This window comes from Amia ocellicauda, chromosome 1, assembly GCF_036373705.1.
Source record: "Amia ocellicauda isolate fAmiCal2 chromosome 1, fAmiCal2.hap1, whole genome shotgun sequence".
Classification (NCBI taxonomy): domain Eukaryota; kingdom Metazoa; phylum Chordata; class Actinopteri; order Amiiformes; family Amiidae; genus Amia; species Amia ocellicauda.
In genome coordinates, this window is record NC_089850.1 from 39,335,364 (window position 1) to 39,358,933 (window position 23,570).

General features: G+C 37.6%; 1 protein-coding gene and 1 long non-coding RNA gene across 4 annotated transcripts in view; one reads left to right on the forward strand and one right to left on the reverse strand.

Moving 5' to 3' along the window:
- runx2a (RUNX family transcription factor 2a) overlaps positions 1–23,570 on the forward strand; it is a 46,273-nt gene that overhangs the window by 12,879 nt on the left and 9,824 nt on the right. Inside the window, exons 3-5 of one of the 3 annotated variants that reach the window (XM_066704320.1) lie at positions 2,933–3,037; positions 18,990–19,166; positions 21,631–21,816. In XM_066704320.1, coding sequence (XP_066560417.1) covers positions 2,933–3,037; positions 18,990–19,166; positions 21,631–21,816 — 468 coding nt within the window. The remainder of the gene's footprint in view (positions 1–2,932; positions 3,038–18,989; positions 19,167–21,630; positions 21,817–23,570) is intronic. The other 2 variants (XM_066704328.1, XM_066704337.1) reach the window with 2 other exon arrangements.
- LOC136749818 (uncharacterized) lies at positions 555–2,461 on the reverse strand. The gene is made up of 3 exons (XR_010816797.1): positions 2,383–2,461; positions 1,461–1,644; positions 555–946 (listed from the first exon to the last, which is right to left on the reverse strand). It is a non-coding gene; the product is annotated as an uncharacterized LOC136749818 (long non-coding RNA).

Sequence of the window (23,570 nt, forward strand, 5' to 3'; positions counted from 1 at the left end):
TTGTCAAACCAAGAACATATATTGCTGTTACTTCCTTCCTTGGTCTGTTTCGGCAATGCAGTTTATATATGATAAAGCTTGTCATCATCTGTGGCTCACTGTCTTTTTCGTGTTATAGCCTGGAGAACTGGTGTCTGTAAATAGGTGATGTTTCACAGCAGTCTTTCTCAACACCAAAGATTTGCCATTTCAGGAGCTTGAAATTCCTTAACTACGGTATGAACTTTAATGTGCAGAACTCTTGCTGTGCTTTCTGCCAGCTTTAATAGCTGTCCCATTGAACCTTTGCCCAGTTTGTGCACATTGCTCTAGTTACTAATGGAAGCCAGACAAAAGTTAATAAAAAATACAGGCGGGCAAATATGGGTATGATATGTCCAGGGCATTTCACAAAAATGTATTTTGCACCTCTTTATACTTTCTTGAGTCTTATATAACTATTTTTCCATCTGCTCAATCTGACAGTTGAGACACACCTGCCATGGGGTAGCATCAATTTGCTTGTGGAAGTTTTTATTTAAAATTGTAATCTGTATTTCTGTCCCCATCTAACATCTACATTATGATTAGATTCCCATTTGTAATCTTCCTCATGTTCAAATAACAAGTATTCCAAGTCCATTCAAGCTCAGATCTGACAGTCATAAAAAATAAGAATGACACTTAATCATCCTGCAGGAAAGACAAGTTGTGCCATTTATTGGATAGTGTGAAGGCTCTGTGTGTGTTTGCACATCACACTACGCAGTGTTAACAGACCGCTTGCTTGGCTTTCCTGGTGAGACTCAGCAGATTCAAAACAGGAGGTGGCTGTTCTCAGCACTTCGTGTCAGAGGGGTGTTATCTCTACCAAGCTGTCAGTAAAGGGCGTGTGGCCTGTTCGCAGCTTGATTGTATGGTTGTCTTGTGTTTCTGATATCTGATGGTAAGAGATGTGACATGAGGTCTAAGGGAAACAACAAAGGAGATAGTAAAAGATAAAGATGAATGTTCCGGAAATGATAACACATGCAGGGAGATAATATAGTGGAGTAAAAAAATACCTGTTTATACTGCAGCCAAATGGAAAATGAAACAAAATTAAACATGACCAAACCACAACCATTAACTCTTTCAGTCCCAGTTATGCTTTTTATGTCTTCCAATTTTTTAAAGAAAAATCTTAGTACTCTATCCAAAAAAGATTGAATCCCTGAAATATATGCCTGTAGAAAAAATATGATTACAAAAATATATTTATTTTTAAATGTATCATTCTTTAATGAAGGGGCATATGAACGTGAAAGAATGAGAGTGAAAATATGGAGACCAATAAAGCAGCCCTTTAAGGAACTTAAGAATTAGAAAAATTAGCACCTGCGAAATGTGCAAGTGATTTTCAGGGTACTTTTCCCACATCTGTGTGTGAATTTGCTGGGGGCCCTGTCATCCCTTTTCGCTCCGGATGTGACTTGACTTACCACCAAATGAGAGTTTCAGAACAGACTGGGACAGAAGCCACGAGCATCTCAGCAAAGCTCTGAAACTTTTTTAAAGGGGCTTGAGGGAGATTTGAATGTAATCTGAGGCACACAAAACCAGTGAAGACTAAGAAATGCTCCTGCTGTCCCACCTTCTGGTCTGGCAGCATGTTTCGGGACAGGTCTGTGAAAGAATCAAACAGCTGAAAAGATGGCTTTACCAGCACAAGGAAGAAATGGAGTGTGTAGCACATTCTGATACAGTAACTCAGATGGGGACTGCTGACTGTTTTATTGAGTCACTAGCTTTACGCCCACCTTTTCCTGTCTCAGTAACAGATTGCAGCTCTCTGTATCTGACATGACTAACGGTTGCATACTTTACTGATTACAATTGTTGATGAGTCTGCTGCCTGACAAAGCCACTCAGCAACCCCATGCACAGCAAACTGCTAAAGCCCAGTTTTAATCTTTGTCTGAGGCAGCATTTTGTCTTTATAAGCAAAAGCAGTGCATGTCTTATGGAAAAAAAAAAAAAATTATGCTAAACACTTCCTTCTGTTTAATAAAGTATGCATAACAATGTATATGAGTGCACTTCCTGAAAACAATAAACAGTAGCGTGCATGTTCCACAAACATGTTTGCTTTATACAGCATCAGCATAAAAGATATAAAATATAAGCTTGTTTGCAGTTATTAGTAAAGAGACAAAAATATCTTACAGCTGTTGTTTTAATATCCCTGTGTTTAAAACAAAAATCACTGTATACCCTCAACCATTCCCATGTAGTGAATTTCATAACTATAAACTTGAAACACATTTTACCTTTGGCAAGGTGATCAGCAGCACCATGTTATTGGACACTGCAACAGACACAAAGGGAAACCAATCAACAGCTCTTTAAGGAAAAGATACTAACCTTAGGCAGTCCATCATTGCTCCAAGTGTTTCACACAGCAGGCATGAGAGCATCCCTTTGCTGTGTGATTAATTCGCAGAGTAGCGGAAGGAAAGGAAGTTCACATTTCACATGGAGAGCAGGTCACACACGCTCAGAAGCCAAAGACTTCTTGAAATGGGTTTGTCTTTAATCTTCTGCAAAAGCATCTGTGATCGAAAGCCTATTCGACATGCTGACTAAGATCTTGTATGAAGCAGATAAACTTGCAAACAGACAAGAAAAGAAGCATGGGTTAACCCAGACATGTGCAATGCCAGAAATATGAACGAGGCACTTTAACATATTTTAGGTGACGCGATAGAATATTAACTATATAAAAGCCATTGTAGCCATAAGCCTCTGAGTTCTTTGATTGTCTATTGTTCTTTGGTCTTTTTAATTCATTTTTTTGATGAAAAAACCCACAGTCATCATCATCAACAGCAGTGAAATGCAAATGAGCTACAAAATGCTGAATGCATCACATTGTGCAATCCAGTAATGGGGCTTTAACTTTTGTGTTTTGCAGGCAAGAGCTTCACTTTGACAATCACAGTATTCACAAACCCACCCCAAGTGGCAACTTACCACAGAGCCATAAAGGTCACAGTTGATGGTCCACGGGAACCAAGAAGTAAGTACCCCAGTATTTATCATTGCATTGTACAATAATAATTAGCAAGGTCAATGTGGCATGCTGGCTATAGTTCAGACATGAGTGTAATATCATCTGAGTCTTTGCAGTATGGCTGGCAAAGTGCCTTGCATCTAATCTAGCAGCTATATGTGGTTAGATTCAGGGATCTTTTCTGCTGCATTAATACATTTAGAAAACACAACACAAAGCTGCCTGTGTGTTGTGACACTGCACAGAGCAAGGGGCAAACATAAACAGGCATTTTTAAGCTGGTTGGCTTAAAAAAATATTTACTGTCGTGGCCTCTTGTACACGTGCTGCGATGCGCCCACCTCTCATCCAGCTTCTCAGTCCCTCAACTTAACACACATTCATCACTGCCCCCTCGGCCCAGGCCTGCATTCAGAGGTGGCATAAAATATACCTGTGGAAAGTAGCCTGATATATTACAATTTAATCTTTTCTAAAAATAAGAAAAAACGCCATTAAAATCCCGGCCTACAAATGTGTGAAATAGCCAAACAATAGCTTATCTGTTATTTTGTATGTTTTGCTTAATTATCACTGCCAGCATTTTTCTGTCTGTAATAAATATAACACACCATATTCAGGGCCAGCGCTACCTATAGGCAGAGTAGGCAATTGCCTAGGGTCTCGGGCTTGGAGACGAGGCCTCCATAACCGTAACATCCCTATACGCAAGTGTAACGGGGCTCATTCGTGTCATAATGAGATTGTTACAAAGTGACGTAACCCTTCGGTAAGAGTAGTATAGTGTTAATCCTCCTGTGGTAGGAGACCCAGCCTGTTATCGTAGAGGGCTTAACGCTCTGCTGCGCTGGAGCCCCTGCGGAGCGGAGTGCCGGAGGTGCGCGGCTCGAATCCCGGGCGGGGATCGCCGACCCGCATCGTCTACACCAATCAAGAGGGGGCCTCCAACATAAATTTTGCCTAGGGCCTCCAAATGTCTAGAACCGGTCCTGACCATATTTGTATGTAGAACAAGAAGCTTTTGAATGGCAAGGTCTCCAAACTCTATTGGAGTTCTATTTTTATTGTGTGTGGATAACAGCATCATTTTGCACCACAGGCAATCTTCTCTGTTAGAAAGTTAAAAACTAAAAAGGTCTAAACTGCATCAGACCTCTATTTAGAAATGTTTTACAGTTGTTGTTTTCTTTTCTGAGTTTAAAATTAATGTTTCTTGTCAGAGTACATTCTTACCCCCAGTGTCAGGGCACACTGTTTCTAAAAGCTTTAAAAAAATATCTGAGACTAAAGCTGGCCTAATTAAAAAATATAAACCTTCCAGCTCTGGAGAAAATTAAGTAACCCAAACTGGTATACCACAAAAATAAAAAACTTGGGAAGATATCATCTGCAGATGGTGTGCTTGGGCCTTGCATATAGCAGACTTTAGCCACCACTCCCAGATTTTTATGGTCGCTTTTATAAAAGCTTTGCATTTGTGAATAAAGACAGGAGGAACAAGTGGGTTCTGCCAATGTTCAAATTCCTATTGAGGGGGACAGAAGCTAGAAATAAACAGAGGGGCTGTCTTGACAGCTTTTATGTGGCTTTGAAGGATATGGTTTGAACCATAACAAAGTGTTACTGAATGTTCACAAATTTTAAACCCCAACGTTACGCCTGGAGCAGGTTGACAGTATGGCCACAGATTCACTGAGGCTGTGTGAGATTCACTTTTAGGTTTTTAAGCCCTAGCCAAATGCATTTAAATGTAGGAGTACAATTACAAGAAGGCTTTGTGGCAATATCAGTATAAATAGATAAAATCCTGAAATTACCTCAGATTTTCAAAGGAAATACAGACACATATGTTCATGCTAGTTTGGTGTGTGTGTTTTGTTTTTGTTAGTATAATGTTAAGTTAAGAAGGGAGTTTATGAGCAGCTTTACTTTCTATGTTGTGGCTTGGGAGATGTTTAGTTTACAATCAGTTTAGGACAAACAGGAAATTTACTTGAGTAGAATGTTAATGTGTTGTGTGTCCAGTTTACACGAGGTGGGGGAAGAACGTACTCAACCTTGTTTATATGTATGACAGTGTAGACGTAAAGCACATTGAAATCCTGGAATGGGTGAAGCAGTTTTTTTTCCTCATTCATTGAGAAGTCATTGTGCACAGACATTGGAGATGTGTTCTTCTGTAAAATCATGATCCTTCCAATTTTAATAGCAGTTATGAAATTTAGTTATTTAATTTTATTTAAAGAGAGATTGAAGTTCACAGTGTTCCCTTGAATTATTTGAGTGTGGTGGCATTTAGGTTGTAAATGGTTTGAAACCAATAAAGTTGACATGAATGGCAAAGGGAAACCATTGTACTGTTTTTAATTCTGTACTTTACACTCATACCTTATGCTGTCTCTCCTCAGTTGGCTCCTCCAGGGATGGGTTGAAATATCTGTGGCACTCCAAAAGTGCAGGCTATTCAGATTGCATAGCCCAGGCGTCTGACTTTTCGCAAGCCTTCAGTAGATACTATTCCATTACATCAGTTTGTATGAGGCATTAGGCATTAGTTTCTGTTACTTTTTATTATCATTGTTACAGTAATTTGTGGAAGAAAAGTTATTAGCTGTAGGCATTTCAAATGAGGCAGAAAATGGGACTTGGTTTTCTTTAAAGTTAGACAAAATAGTAGTACTATCAATCCTAACAAAGTTGTCACCTTTAAAGTGAAGTCAAGTAGTAGTGTTATTTTTGGCTTTTCTTAAGTATTTAATCAATGTTTGTTAGAAATCAACCCAAGGGTATTTGGTCTGTGTTAATGCAGAGTAGGAGAGCTAGCATCAGCTCATTTTAATGGGGCACATTATATATATATATATATATATATATATATAAAAGTTTAAAAAAAAAGTTTATGATGTCCATCAATGCCAACCAGTCTGGCGTGCAGCTGTTCCCAGATGCTTTTTATTCATAAAAAATATTTTTGTCTTCCTTTTTTGGCTCCAAAATCAATGCTATCACATCACAAACAACTTTTTCTTTTCTCAATAAACACATCTGGCACTGGCAGTTGGAGTCACTTCATAACAGCACATGATCATCATTCATTACCAGATTAAAAGTACCCCGTGGCATCATTGATGTGCCTGCCTTTGATCTCGTTCACTTCTGATTCATCTGCCTTGTTTTTAAACCTTCCTTTAAAAAGGATAGCGGCAGATGACTTCCAAACGCTAGCTTATCGAGCAGAGTAAACATGAGGAGGGGAACAAGCAAAACCTTTTTTTTTTTCTGTCTGTGTCGACTGAAAAGCATCCTTCAGTGGAAGCAAGGTGGAGTCCACTCAGGACTGTGTCTTTGTACTGTAGAACAATTGCATCCCACTCATATTTTTATTCCAGCACTCCTTTTATTTGTCCGCTTTTCCTTTTACTGCTGACCCACATGGCTATTGTGAAGCCAGCATATGTTAAACCAGGGCATTTAAAGTTGACGTCGAGTTCCAGTTCTGTTTTGACAGCCACGTTCGCAACACTGAAAGGATGTCTTCTCACGCTTTGAGAAATTTAGCAAGACTCTGTGAAACGTTATCATTGTCAGATGTCAGAATGCTCATCTATGCGTTTATCATGGTCGGGGTTGACTCATACAATTTTCTCTTTTCTTCAAAACGTCAAATGCCTCAAATTTTCTCAGCCAAGAGTGCTCAAACCAACTGAATACCCATCTTTACCCAGCTGATTTTTCGAAGTCTGTAAGTTTCAGAGTGCACCCTGTGCTTAACTCGAGCTACATTATTGAATGCTCTTGCAGCCCATTTGAATCCCTTAGTTTGGGAGTCTTCGGTTAGTCTGCCCCTTGGGCTTGAAATAATCCCTGAGAAATTAGACACGCCGGCTTGCTTTTCTCCTGCAGCCATTCATTGAAAACATACCTGTTCAAATTAGCTTTTCCTTTTCCTTTTCTTTGGATCCATTATCTTCAATTCCTCAAGCACTCAGATACATGAGGAGTATTGTAATGAGTATTGTAATGAATGCAGTATTGGTAGTTTGGTAGTTGATTAATGAGTCTACCAAAAAAGTTAGATTTTACCTAAACCATGTGGCTTTTTCTACTGATTAGGACACACATTTGCAAGTTTTAATTGGTTCAGAGGTATTTAAGGTTGTGTTTGTTATTTCTGATGTTTGCTCTTGCTGCTGGAGATTAATTGTATTCACAATTTTGGTAACAGATGGTTGAGGATATATTTTCTTAGTGTTTATACTGTGTTATAGACCAATTTTAAATGTTGCTAACAAAAATGAGATTAAACTTTCACACATTTTAGCCTATAAAACAGACATCCACAACTAGAATTGTCTGTTTTATAGGCTAGAATGTGTGAAAGTTTAATCTTGCCTCTGGGCCATGTCTTATAAATGTGTATGATGAAGCCAAATCCAGACTGGCCTGGATTTGCCTGGGTTTGTTAGGTGCAAAGTAGATCTGGCTAGACAGCGAGACTGGAGAATTCCCGTCAGTACACATTTGTCCTTGCACACGTACGAGTTGCTACGTGAAGCTGTGAATTTGGCCTTCAGAGCTGGGTACTTGGAACAGAAAAGAGCAAACTCTAAGAATTTGTTCAGCCATGACTTTTGTCCTTAGCAGCAGAATGCTAGATTGGGAAAAAAACTGCCCCGGATTATTTTATCACCTTCAGTTAGGCTCTCATGACTGCAGCTCAGTCTGTTGAGTTCTCATAGTTGTTGAATCGGGCTGGTAGGAGCCAGGCATATGGCCAAACAGGAAATGACACATGGAGAGGCATCTGTGTTGTGCAACCTCCTGTGAGTCTGATGTAAGGCCCTGCTGCCTGTTTACGCATTCTTTGCCGGAACATGGAAAGCTCCGAGTCCTAGTCCAGTTTGTCCCTGAGAGACAGAGCAAACAGTCTCCCAGGCTTACATATCCCCAAACAAATCAGAATTACTTGTATGAGGGCTTTTAGATATGTTATGTAAAATGTCTGCATGTTGACTGGGACAATGAAGTCCAATGTTTCCAAAGTAGAACTGGGGGGACCTGAATGGTGTAACTCAGACTTCAGCCAGGAAGACTGAACGGATCCGGCTAGATTAGCGTTTGCTCAATTATGTTGAATTTTTGTACCAATATGGTAAACCATGTTTTTTGTCAGTGAAGGCCCTAATTTTCAAAGCAGGGGTTTGTATGCAATTAAACTTAAATTGCAAATTAAATGTGTAATTAGGAGGCCCAAAGGATTTCTTCCCCTACCAGTACCAGCTGAAGAAGGAACAGTTAAAACAAGAGTCTGAGCACAGTGTTGTCATTCTTATAAGGCATGGTACACAACCAAACTTAAGGAGGTTTTTTTTATACAGTACATGCCACGCTATAAAGTATAAAGTATAAAACATCACAAGTTTATATGTTACCCACATGGAAATTATACATTCTTGTGTTAAATGTGTTAAAATGACCTTACTTATTTGTTTTATTTATTTACAATAACTTAGTCAAGTGTATGTGCATGGGGTGTACAAACAGTTATCTGAGATACTAAATAGTGAGAGAAACAGTCCTTCCAGAAGCAATTAAAGATAAATAATACTAGTCATTTTCTTTCACACTGGGAATTAGAACAGTCCTACCCTGTTCAGGACTGCTGTGGGGTGTCAGCTCGCCCTTTCAGAAGAGTAAATAAACCCTAGAAGATGCCCCTTCACCCAGCACCATTATATCTCTGTTTAATGAGAACCAGAACAAATAAGAGGAACAAAGTAGAGTAGAGGCGTCATTGCGTATTTTTAGACCTGCTCTGTATTTCAAAAACAGTATCCACTTAGTCACCATTTCAAAACAGTCTGAAGGAAATTAAAGTGGTGTATTGAGGCTACAGAGAAAATGAACGACATCTGTTTCTCAAAAGCTTATATTCATTTATTTATTTACATTTTGTGCTATTTTCCATAGCCTGAATGCTATGTTTTAACTAGGGCTTGTAACACACTAGTTATTCTGCTCATATTTGTATCATGAATATAATATTCCACCTTCTGTTGAAATTGTAAATACTGTGAAAAAACAGGAGATTACAAAGTTTCACTTTTTTAGTATCACACACAGTGTAAATTCAGTTTAAATCCAGCTTCATAACTATGCTTTATGAGATATATTTTTTTCATAACAATATTTTCAGATTTTCCCCATGTAGACGTGTTTTGTACAGCACTTTGACTTTGTTGGCATGTAAGTTCTGTCAGTAAAGTAATTTGAAGATAAAAGATTAATTGACAACAAAATACATCTGTTCCTTTAGTATTATGTGTTCGTTGGAGAACAACACACTTTCTTTCTGGAGTCTTAATATGTAAACCAGTGCAGAAGACGAAGTGTTGAAAACGCAGCAGCCTGCACTGAGGAGGAACCATCAGGCATGCAACTCGTAGCTAATTTGCATGCTTAATATTGGTGTTCAAAGACAGGCCTCACAGGTTTCCCTTGCCACTGTTTTATTATGATCAGCCTCTTTGGTTTCTGTGGTATTTCCATTGTGCTTAATGAGATGACAGCTTTTGGTTATACTGCGGTATGCCACTGCACACAAAGCCTGGCTTCAAAATATGTGTATTTATTATTGATGTCATTAGGTTGAGGGCTGGTTTGGAGGAGACTTAATGGTGGTTATTAAAAGTAATTTTGACTAATAGTCTGGGAGGGGTATGTTAAACCAATAGACATTTATAGGCAATTCTTTGTCGTTACGGTTACTTACTCTGTAAGTCAACTAATACCAAGCACTTTCTTTTACTGCTCTGTTCTGTTAGCGACTTTTTAATGTCATGTATGTCACTGCATAAGCAGACTAGAGAAAGGAAGACGTTTTTACCATTACATTACAGGGAAAAACAATGTGTATGTACTGAATTTGCTTTGAAATTCATGTCAAGCCAACTGGAAATATCTATACAATATGCGTACTTAGAATATGTTGTTTATATGAAAACCTGCTGCTTTAATTTGTTTTGTGTTTTGTCATTTCTGGTCTATAACACCAGCAACTGGGATTGTGCAGTGCATTGTGGGTTTATTATGTTAAAGCAGGTGAACCAAAGTGCAGCTGACATAGTATTGCTTAAAGTGAATGAATGTTTTTGGTAATCCTTTTGTTTTTATTTTACAGTTTAAAAGAACACTAATTCTTCTTGGAATGTAGTGGAAATAGGCTGGAAATAGCAAAATTGTTTTAGATAATTAACTCTTTTAGTTTTCCTGAAGGCATGTGTAGGCGTACTGAACCCAAATAAACTATTTTTATTCACCTATTGAAATAAGACAACAAGTTAACAAGTTGTATCCTAGTTGTATTTCATTCCCAGCTCTGAACTTTATGGTTGTTTTAGATCTCGTGTAGACTTTGTTGATGTTAATTTAGGTTTTAAAAAGCAGTGAATCCAATGCACAGCTGTGAATTGAAGCAAAACAAAAACAATAAATCACTTTCTTTGAGTGCCGATGGAATTAAACAACAAACTTATTTTTTGCAGCCTAGTTGCAGACATGAAGGGTAACTATAAAAAGAAACCCTTCAGGTTTGTGCAACACGTGAGAAGATGAAGGTGAATTAAGGTAGCTGGTGATGACAGGGCTGCGCTGGTGATGTGTTTCAGTAGGTAGGCAAAGCACAGGTATAGGACTGTGCCAGCTTTGAAAAGACAGCTCGATCAGACGGGACTATAGCCTTTAATTATAATTTGTGTCTAGCTACTTTTTTTGTTGTTGATGCAATTACTCATATTAATTATAGAGTTTAGGTTTACCTGTCACTTTTATTATATATGGAGCAAACTTTTATTGGGAATTCGGTGTTGCTTTTATATTTGACAGAGGTGTGTGGTTCCTAAATTTTGATTTCAATGCCCACCAGAGTTTGTGTGTAGATGGTATCTCTACACTGTCATTATCGTAATGCAGACAATATTAAAGTACATCAAGGCAGCATATGCTAAAACAGATTGCCATCCATGCACACAACTGCTTTCAAGCTGTCCCTAATTGGCTTTCAGTGCTAAATGTGCATCGATAAATGATGCTGAATCTTTCTTAATGTTTATACCAATAGCAGTTTGATTTGCAAAAATAGAAATCGGTTTGCATCAAGTTTTTGTTTAATATATCTTATGTATATATATATATATATATATATATATTATTATGACACCATGTGGGGTTGACACAGTATCTGGGGTCAGGAAACAACAAACTTTATTTCAAGACAGTGCGCAAATGCTCCAAAACAAAACTGACATACAAAAACTATAAATAAACATCTGGCTCTTCTCTGAGCCTAAACTACCATAGGCACACAGGTCCCTGTCTAAAAATATAACTAAAGTAACACAAATGCACTGCCCAAAAAGCAAGTCCGTAATCCATATTCAAATCCAAAGTCAAGTCCAAAGTTCTTTAACGTAATCCGTTATCAAATATATACATAGGTTCAAAGGGATACATATTATATTAACTCCTTTAAAAGCATACACTCAAATTCTGATTGTGTGTTCTTTTGCATGTCATAAAACAAAACAGAAAAGTTTCTTTATGTTGAAATAAATAAATGTTGAGGAACATTTTTACTCTATAATTATTACTGGCCTTTCATGCTGGAGAAAGGATTTATTTTTAAATGTACTCCCTAGAAAGTTATAAAACAAAATATGCCATTACATTGAACATTTATCTTGCACTCTGTATACTGCAGCACACAGGAGCCTTCTGGAATCAATCTTGAAACATGTTGTGGAATGCTGGCAGACCTGGACTGTCTGTTCTGAGTCAACCCCTGCATTGTCAGTGAGGTTCAGATGAGGTTAAAACATGGGCTGTGACTGAACATCGCATAATTACACTTTAAGGAAGTCCTGTACTCCCCAGGTTAGCAAGCAAAAGAGGTTAATGACAAGAATAACATGATTTGTATGCAATTCCTGTGACATTCCCTGATCTGAATGTTCAGGCACACTTTGACCATTTTCTGTGCTGCCTATCTTCACTGGCCATGTTATTTCATGCAAGCCTTTCCTTATTTAAACTGTACACTGTATTTCAGTCATTAATATGGAAGGATCTATCTATACACACTCCCAGCAGCATCATTTCATGGATTACCTTTTGTTACTTCCCCTCCATTCCTAAGTGAGGAACTTAATCTCTGAGGTGCATGCATGCTCCTATTGAAACATGTCTACCCAATAAAAACATTTGCTCTGCCTACATTGTGACTGTGCTTGCATGTACAGGTCATGTGTATTATAGAACTACCCGCAAAATGTGTCTAAACATGTCTGGCAAGGCCATTTCTTTTGCAGTCGAAAATGTTATTTTTTTTATTATTTTTTTTTGTATTCAAATTTTAGAGCTCATGCACTTTATAGACTTGTACAGTGCATTATACTATTTATTGTATCTGACAGGTGTTACTGGTCAGTGGTCAAGCTTTAGATATAGTTTGTTTGGTAAGAACCCATGGGAATCTTAATATAGGTCATGTTTCATGATGACAAAAGAAATGTTTGTATTTATTTACAACCAAGTGCTCTTGACTTGTTCTTTTTGCCCTGTTGTTGTTGTTATTAACTTTAACTGTCATTATTAGTACAGTAAAAATGGGCACCAGTAGTGTCAATATCAGGTCAATTTGTGAGTTCAATGTAACAGTCTATGACTAGACGCCCTCTGTTCAGAAACCTAAGCTTTGTTGTTGTTGTTGTTGTTGTTGTGTTCTCTTGGGTTTCATATCATACTCCTTTTACAAGTTAAGAAGTAGGCTGAATAAACTAGTTTGACTCACGCACTTAATCTAAAGATAAAAATGAATAAATAAATAAAATGTTGTGTAACTCTGCTGGCAGTAAAAGAAAAAACATCTCTTTAATTATGACACTTATCTTATTTTACGAGCACATTCTTCTGGGCATTTTATACGCTGTGTCGTGGGCTTGAAGACTTGTATTGTCTCTTACATGATTCCTATAAAGATTCTTGAGTGGAGTAGCCAGCCAGCCTTCAATGCCTTGCCTCAGTGTTTGTCAGTTTGGTGAGTGTTGTAAATGACATCACTGTGTTCATCTTGGAGCATATCATTTTCTTCTCTCTCTCAAACCCTCTTTCTCATGAAAAAAAGAACAATTGAAAAGTTCAGACCTATTATAACAAGCTTTCATTATTGCAGTCTGGATACAGGATCATCAATGTGCAGCTCTGTGTAGCTCTAGAGTGTAAAAGCTTACAAAACAAAACTGTTCCTTTTTAGCTGGAATGTATTAAGCAACTATAATTTGGTGTCAGAAATGTAAGTGGCAGACTAAACCATTATTAGGAGCTGTCTGATAAACCGATGAGAACTATTTAACTTGTATTTACAGTACCCAAAGCAGGAAACTTTTCAAGTTATGACACAGGCCACAAAGAGCCCTGGGCAATGTGTGATATAACAGGACTAATACCTCAAGTAAAGATCATCTCAATATGTTTTTTCTTCCCAACAGATTGTTACCTTAAAGAGAATTGCACGTAAAGGTTATTTTACATTAATTTCATAAACCAGCTGCTGGTCTTGGCAGGGACTTGAACAGGTTGCTGCATTGATATGAGGAGTTTGACAGACTTGCTGCAGAGATGAAGATATATAACATTCGTTTTCCACTTCTTGCTGTGGAGGAAGAATCTTCTGAGTGTTACCCCCACCCCCCGAGCCTCCATCTTGGTTGCTTGGCAGCTAATACTGATGGAGTGTGTTTTGCATGAAGAATCAGTTATCAAATGTCATTGCTGATGTCTAATTTGTAAAGGTATTGTAAAACTTGCAATTGCTTTATTCACCTAATTTATTTGGGTGTAATATAATTATTTGTGGTTGCAATGTTGCACATTTAAGAGACCCTGTACTTCAATGTATTACAGTTTTGATATTTTGGTTAGACTGCAGTGCCTTTATTAATTCAGTTTATAATGATACAATATAAATAAAGCATGCTCGAAGACCAGTATGGGAAAAGATGGAAAGGAAATACATAGGTTAATCCTACAGCAGTCTGACAAAGTCCTTATTAGATTCCTGTGAAGGTGCCAGCTCAGTTAAAAGCCTGTTTTTGTTATCCTGCCAGGACCCCCTTTTAAATAAAATTACTGAAGGGAATATAAATAATTAATTGAAATGGACAAGTGAATAAGTAAAGAGGGAACGAAAATAAGTTGTTTAAGGTGTCTTTACAAAAAATGATTAGTCAAATCTTTATTATGTAGTCGTTGTTCTTATTCTGCTTTCGTTGTTTTGTGCAGCACAAAATTCACAAGTCCCCAGGAAACATTTTAACTTGTCCATTGTGATCCCGGAGTATGTCTGAAGTCTGCAGACAGCCAATCGATTTATAAAGCTCTTGTAGCGTGTGTGCCCTTTCTTGGCCTGGTTTACTTCCTGCAGCCTGGAACGCATGGACCACACATATTCCTGGCACCAGTCCATGGCAGCCTGGCTTGTTCCTTCGTTCTCTGCTTCTTCAGACCCTTATGTTGGTTGGGCGTCTGGCCTTGACCTTTTTTTTCACATACTGCTAGTCCTGGACTGCTGCATGAAATAATCCATTGTTTCTTCAGTAAACGTCAGCCCCTCCAACACCATTAGAGTTAAGAAATAAAAGACAGAAAGAAAAAACAGGCAAAGCAAGAAAGAGAAAATCTGAGAACGGGGCAGAGGGTGAGCTATTGAGAGAGAAAAGCTTTTCTTTTCTGGCACTTTGAAAAACCTTCCTCCACTGTCTCTAGACTTTATGTCTGAGATGCACCAATTGTTCAGATGACTTTTGCCATTTTTATGATTTGTTTTAATTGCCTTTTTTTCTTTATTGTAAGGTACAGCACAATCAAGTAGGTGACTTTTCACATATACTGCCACCCTTCTGTTTTATGGACTCTCCCTTTAGTCAAATAGGAAACTGTTTGCAGACTCATTGCTCTTAACTCTTGACTGGTTTACAAATCCACAGTCTCCTAGCTTTGCATATACATTCCTGTGAACCTTTGTTGGCTGTATTCTGAGGGGAATACCTCTTCGTCTTCAAAACACATCCTCTAAGCAAATGTATGCTTGGAATTCAAATCTGTTTTGTTTTTTTGTTTGTTTGTTTTCTGGTAAATAAACAGGGTGTATACAGTTTAATGCCTAAATTTTAATTTCAGAGTAGTTTACTATATCCTAATTAGGAAAATAGATACATGCAGTATATTAATAATTTGATTTGTATTTAGTTAATTTGACACCTATGCTGACCACCCACCTAATACCTACATCTGGTATATATCTCAATCTTTCTGGTGATCATTTACTACGTGGCTTAAACTGTTAGTCAGTATTGAAAATTTCCTCTGTTCTTAACGCAAGCTGGAATCTAAGGGACTTTCCTTTTAAAGAAATTAAATCACCCTCCTTTATGGCTCTATTATGCCCTATCCCTTTAAGTTTTCCTTGGTCTTTCAATATAAATTCCAATACAGTGGCTCATTCCTATTTAGTCCTCTTTGCAGACAGCTTTGTATTTGACTGCATTGGAATATTGTCTTAAGAAACAGCTGTTATTTGATGTTGATTTCAGTGGTGATCTGGAAAAAAAAAAAAACATACCTCACTTTTCTTTTTCTTCTCCTATGGAAAACCATTATTTAAAGCACATCCACAATCTATTGCAAATATATATTTGGCAGTTCATCACATCCCATCCCATTTACTTCCCCATCTTTGTTGCTGATTACTTAAGACCTCCACAAATTTCTAAGATTGTCTGTTGGATATAAGCAGAGATTGTGTTATTAAATCTTTTCTCTTCCCCCATGCTTTTGTGTAATCAGGTTTAATGATCTTACAGGCAGCTGCTCATCTCTGACCAAAATAAATATAATTACCAGCTAATTTAAACATGAAACTAGTTTTGAAAAGGAATCATTTATTATATATGTATATGTCTTGTATATGTGGGTCTCATGTGCAAAAAGTTTCGTTTTGGCCTAGATTTCATAAAGTAAATTGTGCTTCCGTTTACTAATCCATCTGCTTAGAGAACAGACAATTGTTTATGCTGTTGGTAGACACACTTGCAATGGTTTCAATATGTCTGTCTCTAAATTTAAACCTTGATTCAGAGTTTATAGAATCATGGTTCACTTAGCCTAGAAACCACCTAATTTTAATATATTTGCCTCCACTCTCCCACAACTTAAAAACAAGGCAAATAACAGAAGAATTGTCTTATTTATCCTGCTGCAGTAAGCTGTCAAAGGCTTTTTTCATCCATTCATAATGAAAGTTTATTGCATCAAATATGTTACCCATACAATAAACAAGGCAAATTTAAACAAAACAGATTAATTCAGCATTTGGTTTAAGTCAATCATTGCAGCAGCTGTAGGACAAAAAAAACCTTTCGTGCAAAACTGTTCTGCTGTCTAGTTGTCTACTGAATGTTTCCCTTTGTAAAAATAGGGATTGGGTCATTCAAAGATATTTCAGCTGCAAAAATTAGCAGAGCTGACCGTAGACATAGTTACGCAGTTCAAATACAGAATATCTTACAGCTATTGTTTTAAGTAAAGTACATTGTAGAGCTCTGTTCTTACAACGCAAGAGTATATCCTCACACATGGGAAATGCATCTTCTTAAAATGATCACAAAAAGAAAAATACACTTCAAGGGCCACTGGTTGTAGACATTAATGTCTTTCCATTCATAAAAATGATACAGTGGATTAAAGTGCTGGAGGATGAAAACGCTCATTATATCTGCATTTCTCACCAGACTTTGACCCATGAGCAAGATGGAGTGAGATTTTGTGCTGTGCCATTTATTCTGCTTCAAGTAGAAGAATAAACAAACAAAACAAAACAAACAAAAAAACATTTTTAACTGTTTAACTTTTCAGCTGTTCCTATTTTTTTTACTGTTTCAGCTAAACATACCTATTTTTCAGGGATGCCATATTACAGATCCCCATGGAATTAATACATTTTGAATGCCTTTCTTGTTGTCATAGTAATGTTTCAATGGCCATCAAAGCGAAATGGAAAGTTTCCTCTGGTGATCCTTCTAAGATGAAATGCAGGATAAATTAAAAGCAAATTATTAAAGATTAAAGATATAGTTCATTCTCATGCGTTCACTGGAAGTTACATCTAGTTGTGTCTGGAAGCAAATTCTGATAAACACACGATTACCACTTTGTGTAATAAACTCCAGTATTAGTATTTTAGGTAAATAAATATTTGTATGTTCTTTCATCCATCACCAAGAGAAAAGTAACACAATAGGAATCTATTAAAGGGAATTGATTCCAGTTTCCTCTTAATCAGCCGAACACATCAGGTTACATCAGGTAAGATTATTTGAAATATGCAAATCTGCTGTTGACAAAACCTGCACAGTAAAGCCTGTTACACCTATATTTTCTTAAAAGACTTAACTGAAGACAAATATTAATCTGTCGTATCCTTTTCCCAGAGGTTATATAGTCCTTTATTTGGTGACAGGCAACAGTAAAAGTAGTTTAAAAGAAGCTGTGTCCTATAGGGGCATGTGTGCTCTTTCAGATTATTTTTTATTTTATTTTATATTTATTCAGTTTAGTTCCTTCAGTTATATATATATATATATATATATATATATATGCAATCAGGTTTTGCAAGATTGGAGGTAGCTAGCATTGTCTGCCAGCTGGATCAGAGCCAGGTACAGCGGGAGTTTCTCTTTCTTCTGTTTGGTATTTACTTTACAACCATTCAGGGGAGCCAGTTCAGGCTAGACAGACAGGCCCAGTCTTTAGAAAAGGCTGGATGTGAATATTCCTTTGCTATTCTTCGGCTATATTGACACAAAACTCTGCCAAACACACAGTTTCTGCACCTGTAGCTCTTTAAAAAAAATATTATTCACTCCTCTACCACTGCCTCTGTTTGCGTTGCTCCTCATTCAGCTGATACATTTACACACATGTTGTCACAGAACGACATAGGGAGAGTGGAGAGAGAGGGTGGGGGGTGGTCATTGCGTGACTAGCTCTGTTTACTGATGAGCTGCCTTCACATGTTATGTGAATCAATGTTGGTCCTGCATGAGGTGCTCGTTCCCTTGACGCAGACTGAGAATTGCCTTTCTGTACAAGACAGGTGTGATCATTACTGTTTATTTATGTATTGCTTTTAATTATACATATCACTGGAAAGAGGTTGGAGCAACACTACAAGCTTCTTCCTGTCACTCTGTCTTGCTGATAGAATGAGCATGATTCAATTCTGCCTTCTAAAGAAAAGTCTCCTTTAGTTAAACGATGCTAAATTCTGAAAACATTAAAAATATATACAATATATAAGATGACAATGTACTTTTCTTGTATCCTTTTCATTAACTTAGATTTTTTAAATTTTCTTCACATGATCAGCCACAAGAGGGCACATTTTCATAATCTTGATCATTTCTGCCACATTTATGTATTTTTAAACAATATTTTCTAAAAAGTACTTTAAAGTTTCTCTGTAGGAGTTTTGAGCGATCGTCTCTTAGACAAATGTGGGTTAACCAGACAGGTTGTTATGAATATCTTTTAACATCGGTACTGTAGGGTACACTTGAAGTGAAAAAACAAAGGGAGACGCACCTATCCCTCATTGCTCGTGCTGAAAAAGTTTCACCCACATACTTCTGGCACAGCATCTCTGTTGACAGATAAATGTCGCATTACCCTATGCTTATTAATTCATAAGGAAAACATTTAGATGTCTCTCTCTCTCACTATACGTGTTTCAGTGGTCTAATACGAGGACATTAGAAGAAGTTTTCAGCATGGCAATACCGATTTGAAACCAATTTTGTGAATAGGGGAGTAACGGTTAAGGGAATCTCTCTCTCTCTGCTCACAGGGCACAGACAGAAACTGGAAGACCCGCCAAAGCCTGGTTTGTTTTCAGAACGACTGAGTGAGCTGGAGCGCCTTCGACAGACCACAATGAGGGTCACTGTCCCCACCCAAAGCCCCCGACCATCCCTCAACAACGCACCAGCATCCTTTAACCCACAGGGCCAAACCCAGATCTCAGGTGAGAGGACAGAGAGATTCCTGAGAGCCAGGCCCCTTCTCTGGGTGTCAAGATGGCTTTACTGAGTAGGCCTACAGACCTGCTACCTTTGGAGTCTGATCTTCTCAGATGTCAGGTACCACGCAGGGGCTGATCCCGGTTAGTGCTTGAACATGAAACCAGTAAAAGAGATCAATAAGAATAATATTTTTTGGCATCCTCATTCCAAGATAATATAATTCAGTTTCCCCAGCATGGTTATACTGTAGGATGTCCTATTTGCACAACCCAAGGTCCTGCCTGGCCCAAATGACAAACCTTTTCGCTTGAGAGCAGCGGTTGTTTATCCTGTTGTCTTGACCTATCCAGTAGAACTTAAGAGTCGGACCGGCCTACAATCTATCAGTTAAATGAGTCTGATAGTCTGCTTCCTGTCCCATTCCCTCTTCCTGTTGTTCCATTGGTAAAGGTGTTTGATGGTGAGCTAGTGCAGAACGGCTAACCGGTTGTAACCCACAGATGGCTGCACTACAATGTGAAATCATTTGGTCTGGATCAGATATAGCTGGGAAGTGCTATTGGATCCTTGCTTGTGACGAAGAGAGCTGCGTAATTGTAGGTCGGTGCTATCCATGAAGGATCTCTTGCTGTAGCTAAATGTTTATTTAAGTAAGAAGTCATTATGAACTATTAAGAAACAAACTATGTCCATTGTTCTGAGACTGCAGTTGTGCTGCCCATAACTGGCGGTGCTAATGTTTGTTCTAGGTGTTCGGTGCACTACAACTCAGTGTGGTTGTTCAGCACCCAAACCTGAATCTTGGAACTTTCAGAGCATTTTAAGTGTGAGATCCTGGACTTCAATGCATACAGCAATAAGACTGTGGATCTCCTGTGGTAAAATAGAATATTTATATCAGGCTGCTACCTTGTTACTTAATTCTGTAATTGCAGGAATTAATACATTTATATCTAAAAATGTAAATTGTGGAAATTCTGCAAGATTTGTTTCAAACTTGGGAAATCCATACAGCATTCTTCTGTGTCTGAAAGGTCTTGTAGATAGTTTTAGCATTCAGTTCATTGTATTATTATAGTACTTGTACTGGAAATATATATATATATATATATATATATATATTTTTTTTTTTTATTATTATTATTATTTTTTTTTAATTATTATTATTATTATTTTTTTTATTCCAATGTAGACATTTGTGATTAAATATAACTTGATGAAAGACCAATCTTTGTAGCTTTCTCAAATGTGTACCAGATTTAACTGTTTCTTCTGTGTCACATATTCAGAGAAAGGTAGCTTTTAGTGTCCACAAGGACTATTGGTACTTTAATTTAACTCATTTAAGTAATGTACTGCTTACACTGTTCTCATTTATTCAACAAAAGGAGTTAGCTAGCATATTTTATAATAGGAACAAAAGATTCACACAATTATTTTGGCATCAGTATTGTAAACACAGGAATGAAAGGTACACAGAAGAACATGCAAATCACCTATATTCATGGCCAATATGACTATTTAATACTCACTTAAATGGATTCTGCTAGAAATCCAATCTGTTTTGTTTCAACATTTTGTTTATGAGTGATATTTGCAATGCAAACCGGAAGATATGCATTGGATTTAGTTGTTTAAATGCTGCATTTGCATATAAGACTGAACTCACCCATGCAAACTTGTTTAAGCTGATCTCGGCACAGAGCACTGTTGTATAAGACTGATCTATAAAGCTTTGTTACTGAAAGCACTGCTTTGCATTACGCCCACAGACACACACTCAAGCAGAACTGTTTGCTAAAGGAGGATTTTCTTATTAGAATAACCTGATTTGTTTTGTAATGTAATGTTGGCTTTAGTAGGGTGGACCTTTTGTTGTTCATTTTGTTGAGGTTGGTAATATTATATTCCATTGTCAGACCATCCATTGAATATCTGAATCCTGTTAGAACAGAAACAAAAAAATAGTGCATTGAAAGTTTTCTCTTCTTCTCTTAAATGTGAGAACAGCACAGTTATAATTTTTTTCAGGCGCGGTTCAATAATTTATTCATACGAGGGATTTTAATATTTGTTGAGTCAGTTTGTTTGACATGTGACAATGCAGTTAATGCCTCTATAGAGTCTTCTTAAATGCTGAGATGTGAACTGTGAATTTAAATCATGCTGAGAAAACCTGACTGAAAAGTGTTTGTCAGTACAAGCTTCAAGACAAGTGAAATTATCCTCATAAGCTTAATAACTTTAAAATGAAGGTGACTTCGAGTGCCACTCTTCCTGTAGCTTTTGTTGGTGTTTAGAGCTTTGCCAGTTTCCTCTTACTCCTCCCCCCCCCAAAAAAAGGACAAATTCACTTGAAAAGTGTGCAAAGCATCCCAGCACAATAACATGTACTACAAAATAGAACCTAGAGATGGTGCTGCAAACAGAGTTTCATGGTCCCCTTCCACTTCTCTGTCTTTCCAGACCCCAGGCAGTCCCAGTCCTCACCTCCCTGGTCTTATGACCAACCCTATACTCCGTATCTGAGCCAGATGACGCCACCATCCATCCATTCCACAACCCCCCTCTCCTCCACCCGAGCCACAGGGCTTCCTGCTATCAGTGATGTGCCAAGACGACTCCCAGGTAATCAGCCATTCCCTTCTGCAGGTACAGTTGTGCCAGTCATGTTGGCTGGGGAAAGGCCGAGCTGGCAGAGCCAAATGTGCCAAATATGATTTGAAACAAGTAGTGCTTTTCGAGGACTGCTGCTATAAGGAAGTCCCAGGGGAAGGGTGTGTATATGTATTTTGGTAGGGAGTAGGAAGAGGTGGGTGGGATTTGTTTGTTTTTTATTATTTCAATTAATTACTTCTTTCAAGAGTGCACCATTCCCATCAAAGAGCTTTTAAAATTCCAGAACGTTCTTTTTAATTAAGTCCATATTGCGAATCTCAAGTCTGGCATTGGAGGAATAATGACCTTGCTCTTTGCTGTTGGTCTATGTGAGGACTTGAGTAGGAGAGTGTGTAGTAGCATCCCTAGAGATTGGCTTATAGATAAGTCATTGTTGTATATATTGTGTTTTCAAAAATTATAACCATAAACACATCACAGAAAAAAACAGTGAAAAGAGATCAAAACTGCCTGTCTTCTAACTTTAAAGAAATGCCATGATACATTTCTTAAGACGTCACATCAATCAATTACACAAAATCCACACCTCTTTAGTTATATGCACAACCCTAGCCATTGTCCACAAAAAACACTTCCACTGTGTACATATGGTTGCAAAAGGCCATCATGGAAAAAATAACATAGTGCAGTAGTTCCGGTAACTATTTCTCAATCAGATACATGAAAAAGTAAATATATACTTTATATATAGATATGGCTCTATTTGTGCTTATTGATCCCTGTATAAGATGTGGTTTAATTCATTTTCAATCCTGTTTCTTTAGGTCCTTATATTGTGACTTTAGCTAATATGTATACACCGCTTTGACAAATAGTAATTGGAGTCACTGCATAGTGTCAAATTGGAAGTGCCTCTCACATAAAATAGTTTTCAAGAACATTTTGGACATTTAACCCTCTGTGGAAGGATGTCGTCTTTCCTTTTTTTCTGTTACGACTCCTTTGAGCTCGTGAGGAATTCTGGAAATGGGTAATAATAACAGGGCAGCCAGAGACAAATCAAGTGGCTGACTTCCCTTATTGGAAGTGAGGGTTGAGAGACATGACTCAAGGTAATCTGAGGAGCCTGAATGCAACAGTTTTAACTGCAAATTAGTTAAATACATCTGTAGAATAATATTTATTTCTTCCTTTACATGATGACTCTTTTAAATTTTAATACCTGTGAATTTTCCTTCATGCACCTGTTTGACAAACTGCCAGGTGATTCTTTTAAAGTTTTTTTTAACTCCTTTTTTGCCCCCCCAACCCATCATCCCTTCCACTAAGCCTAGAGCAAATGCTAAAGTTTAAATTACTTCTCACTGCGCCGGTTCATTTGCAGTTTGAACCCCAGCCAGCTGCCTCGTTGGATTTGATTAGTTTAGATTTCTTCTGCCTTTCATCTTAGGGGAGAGGACCTTTGTTCTTTTCACAAAGAGACACGCACACACACCTCCCGGTCCTAATGTCCACCACGTCAGTGTATAAATGTTATGCACGTGCACATGCTCTTCCTCATAAAATGCTATTGGAATTCACTGTGACCTGGCGTGGAGGTGCTTAATATGTATTCAGTCCAATCATTGGGGTTTCATTGAACCAAGCAATTGTTGATGATATCTGTCAAGCACGCAACTGTAATAGTGAGAAGACAGCATGCAGCACATTGACATATGCATGCTTCTTGCAAAAAAGTGAGAGATATCTGATTTCAAAACAGAATTTCAAAATGTCACATTAATAGA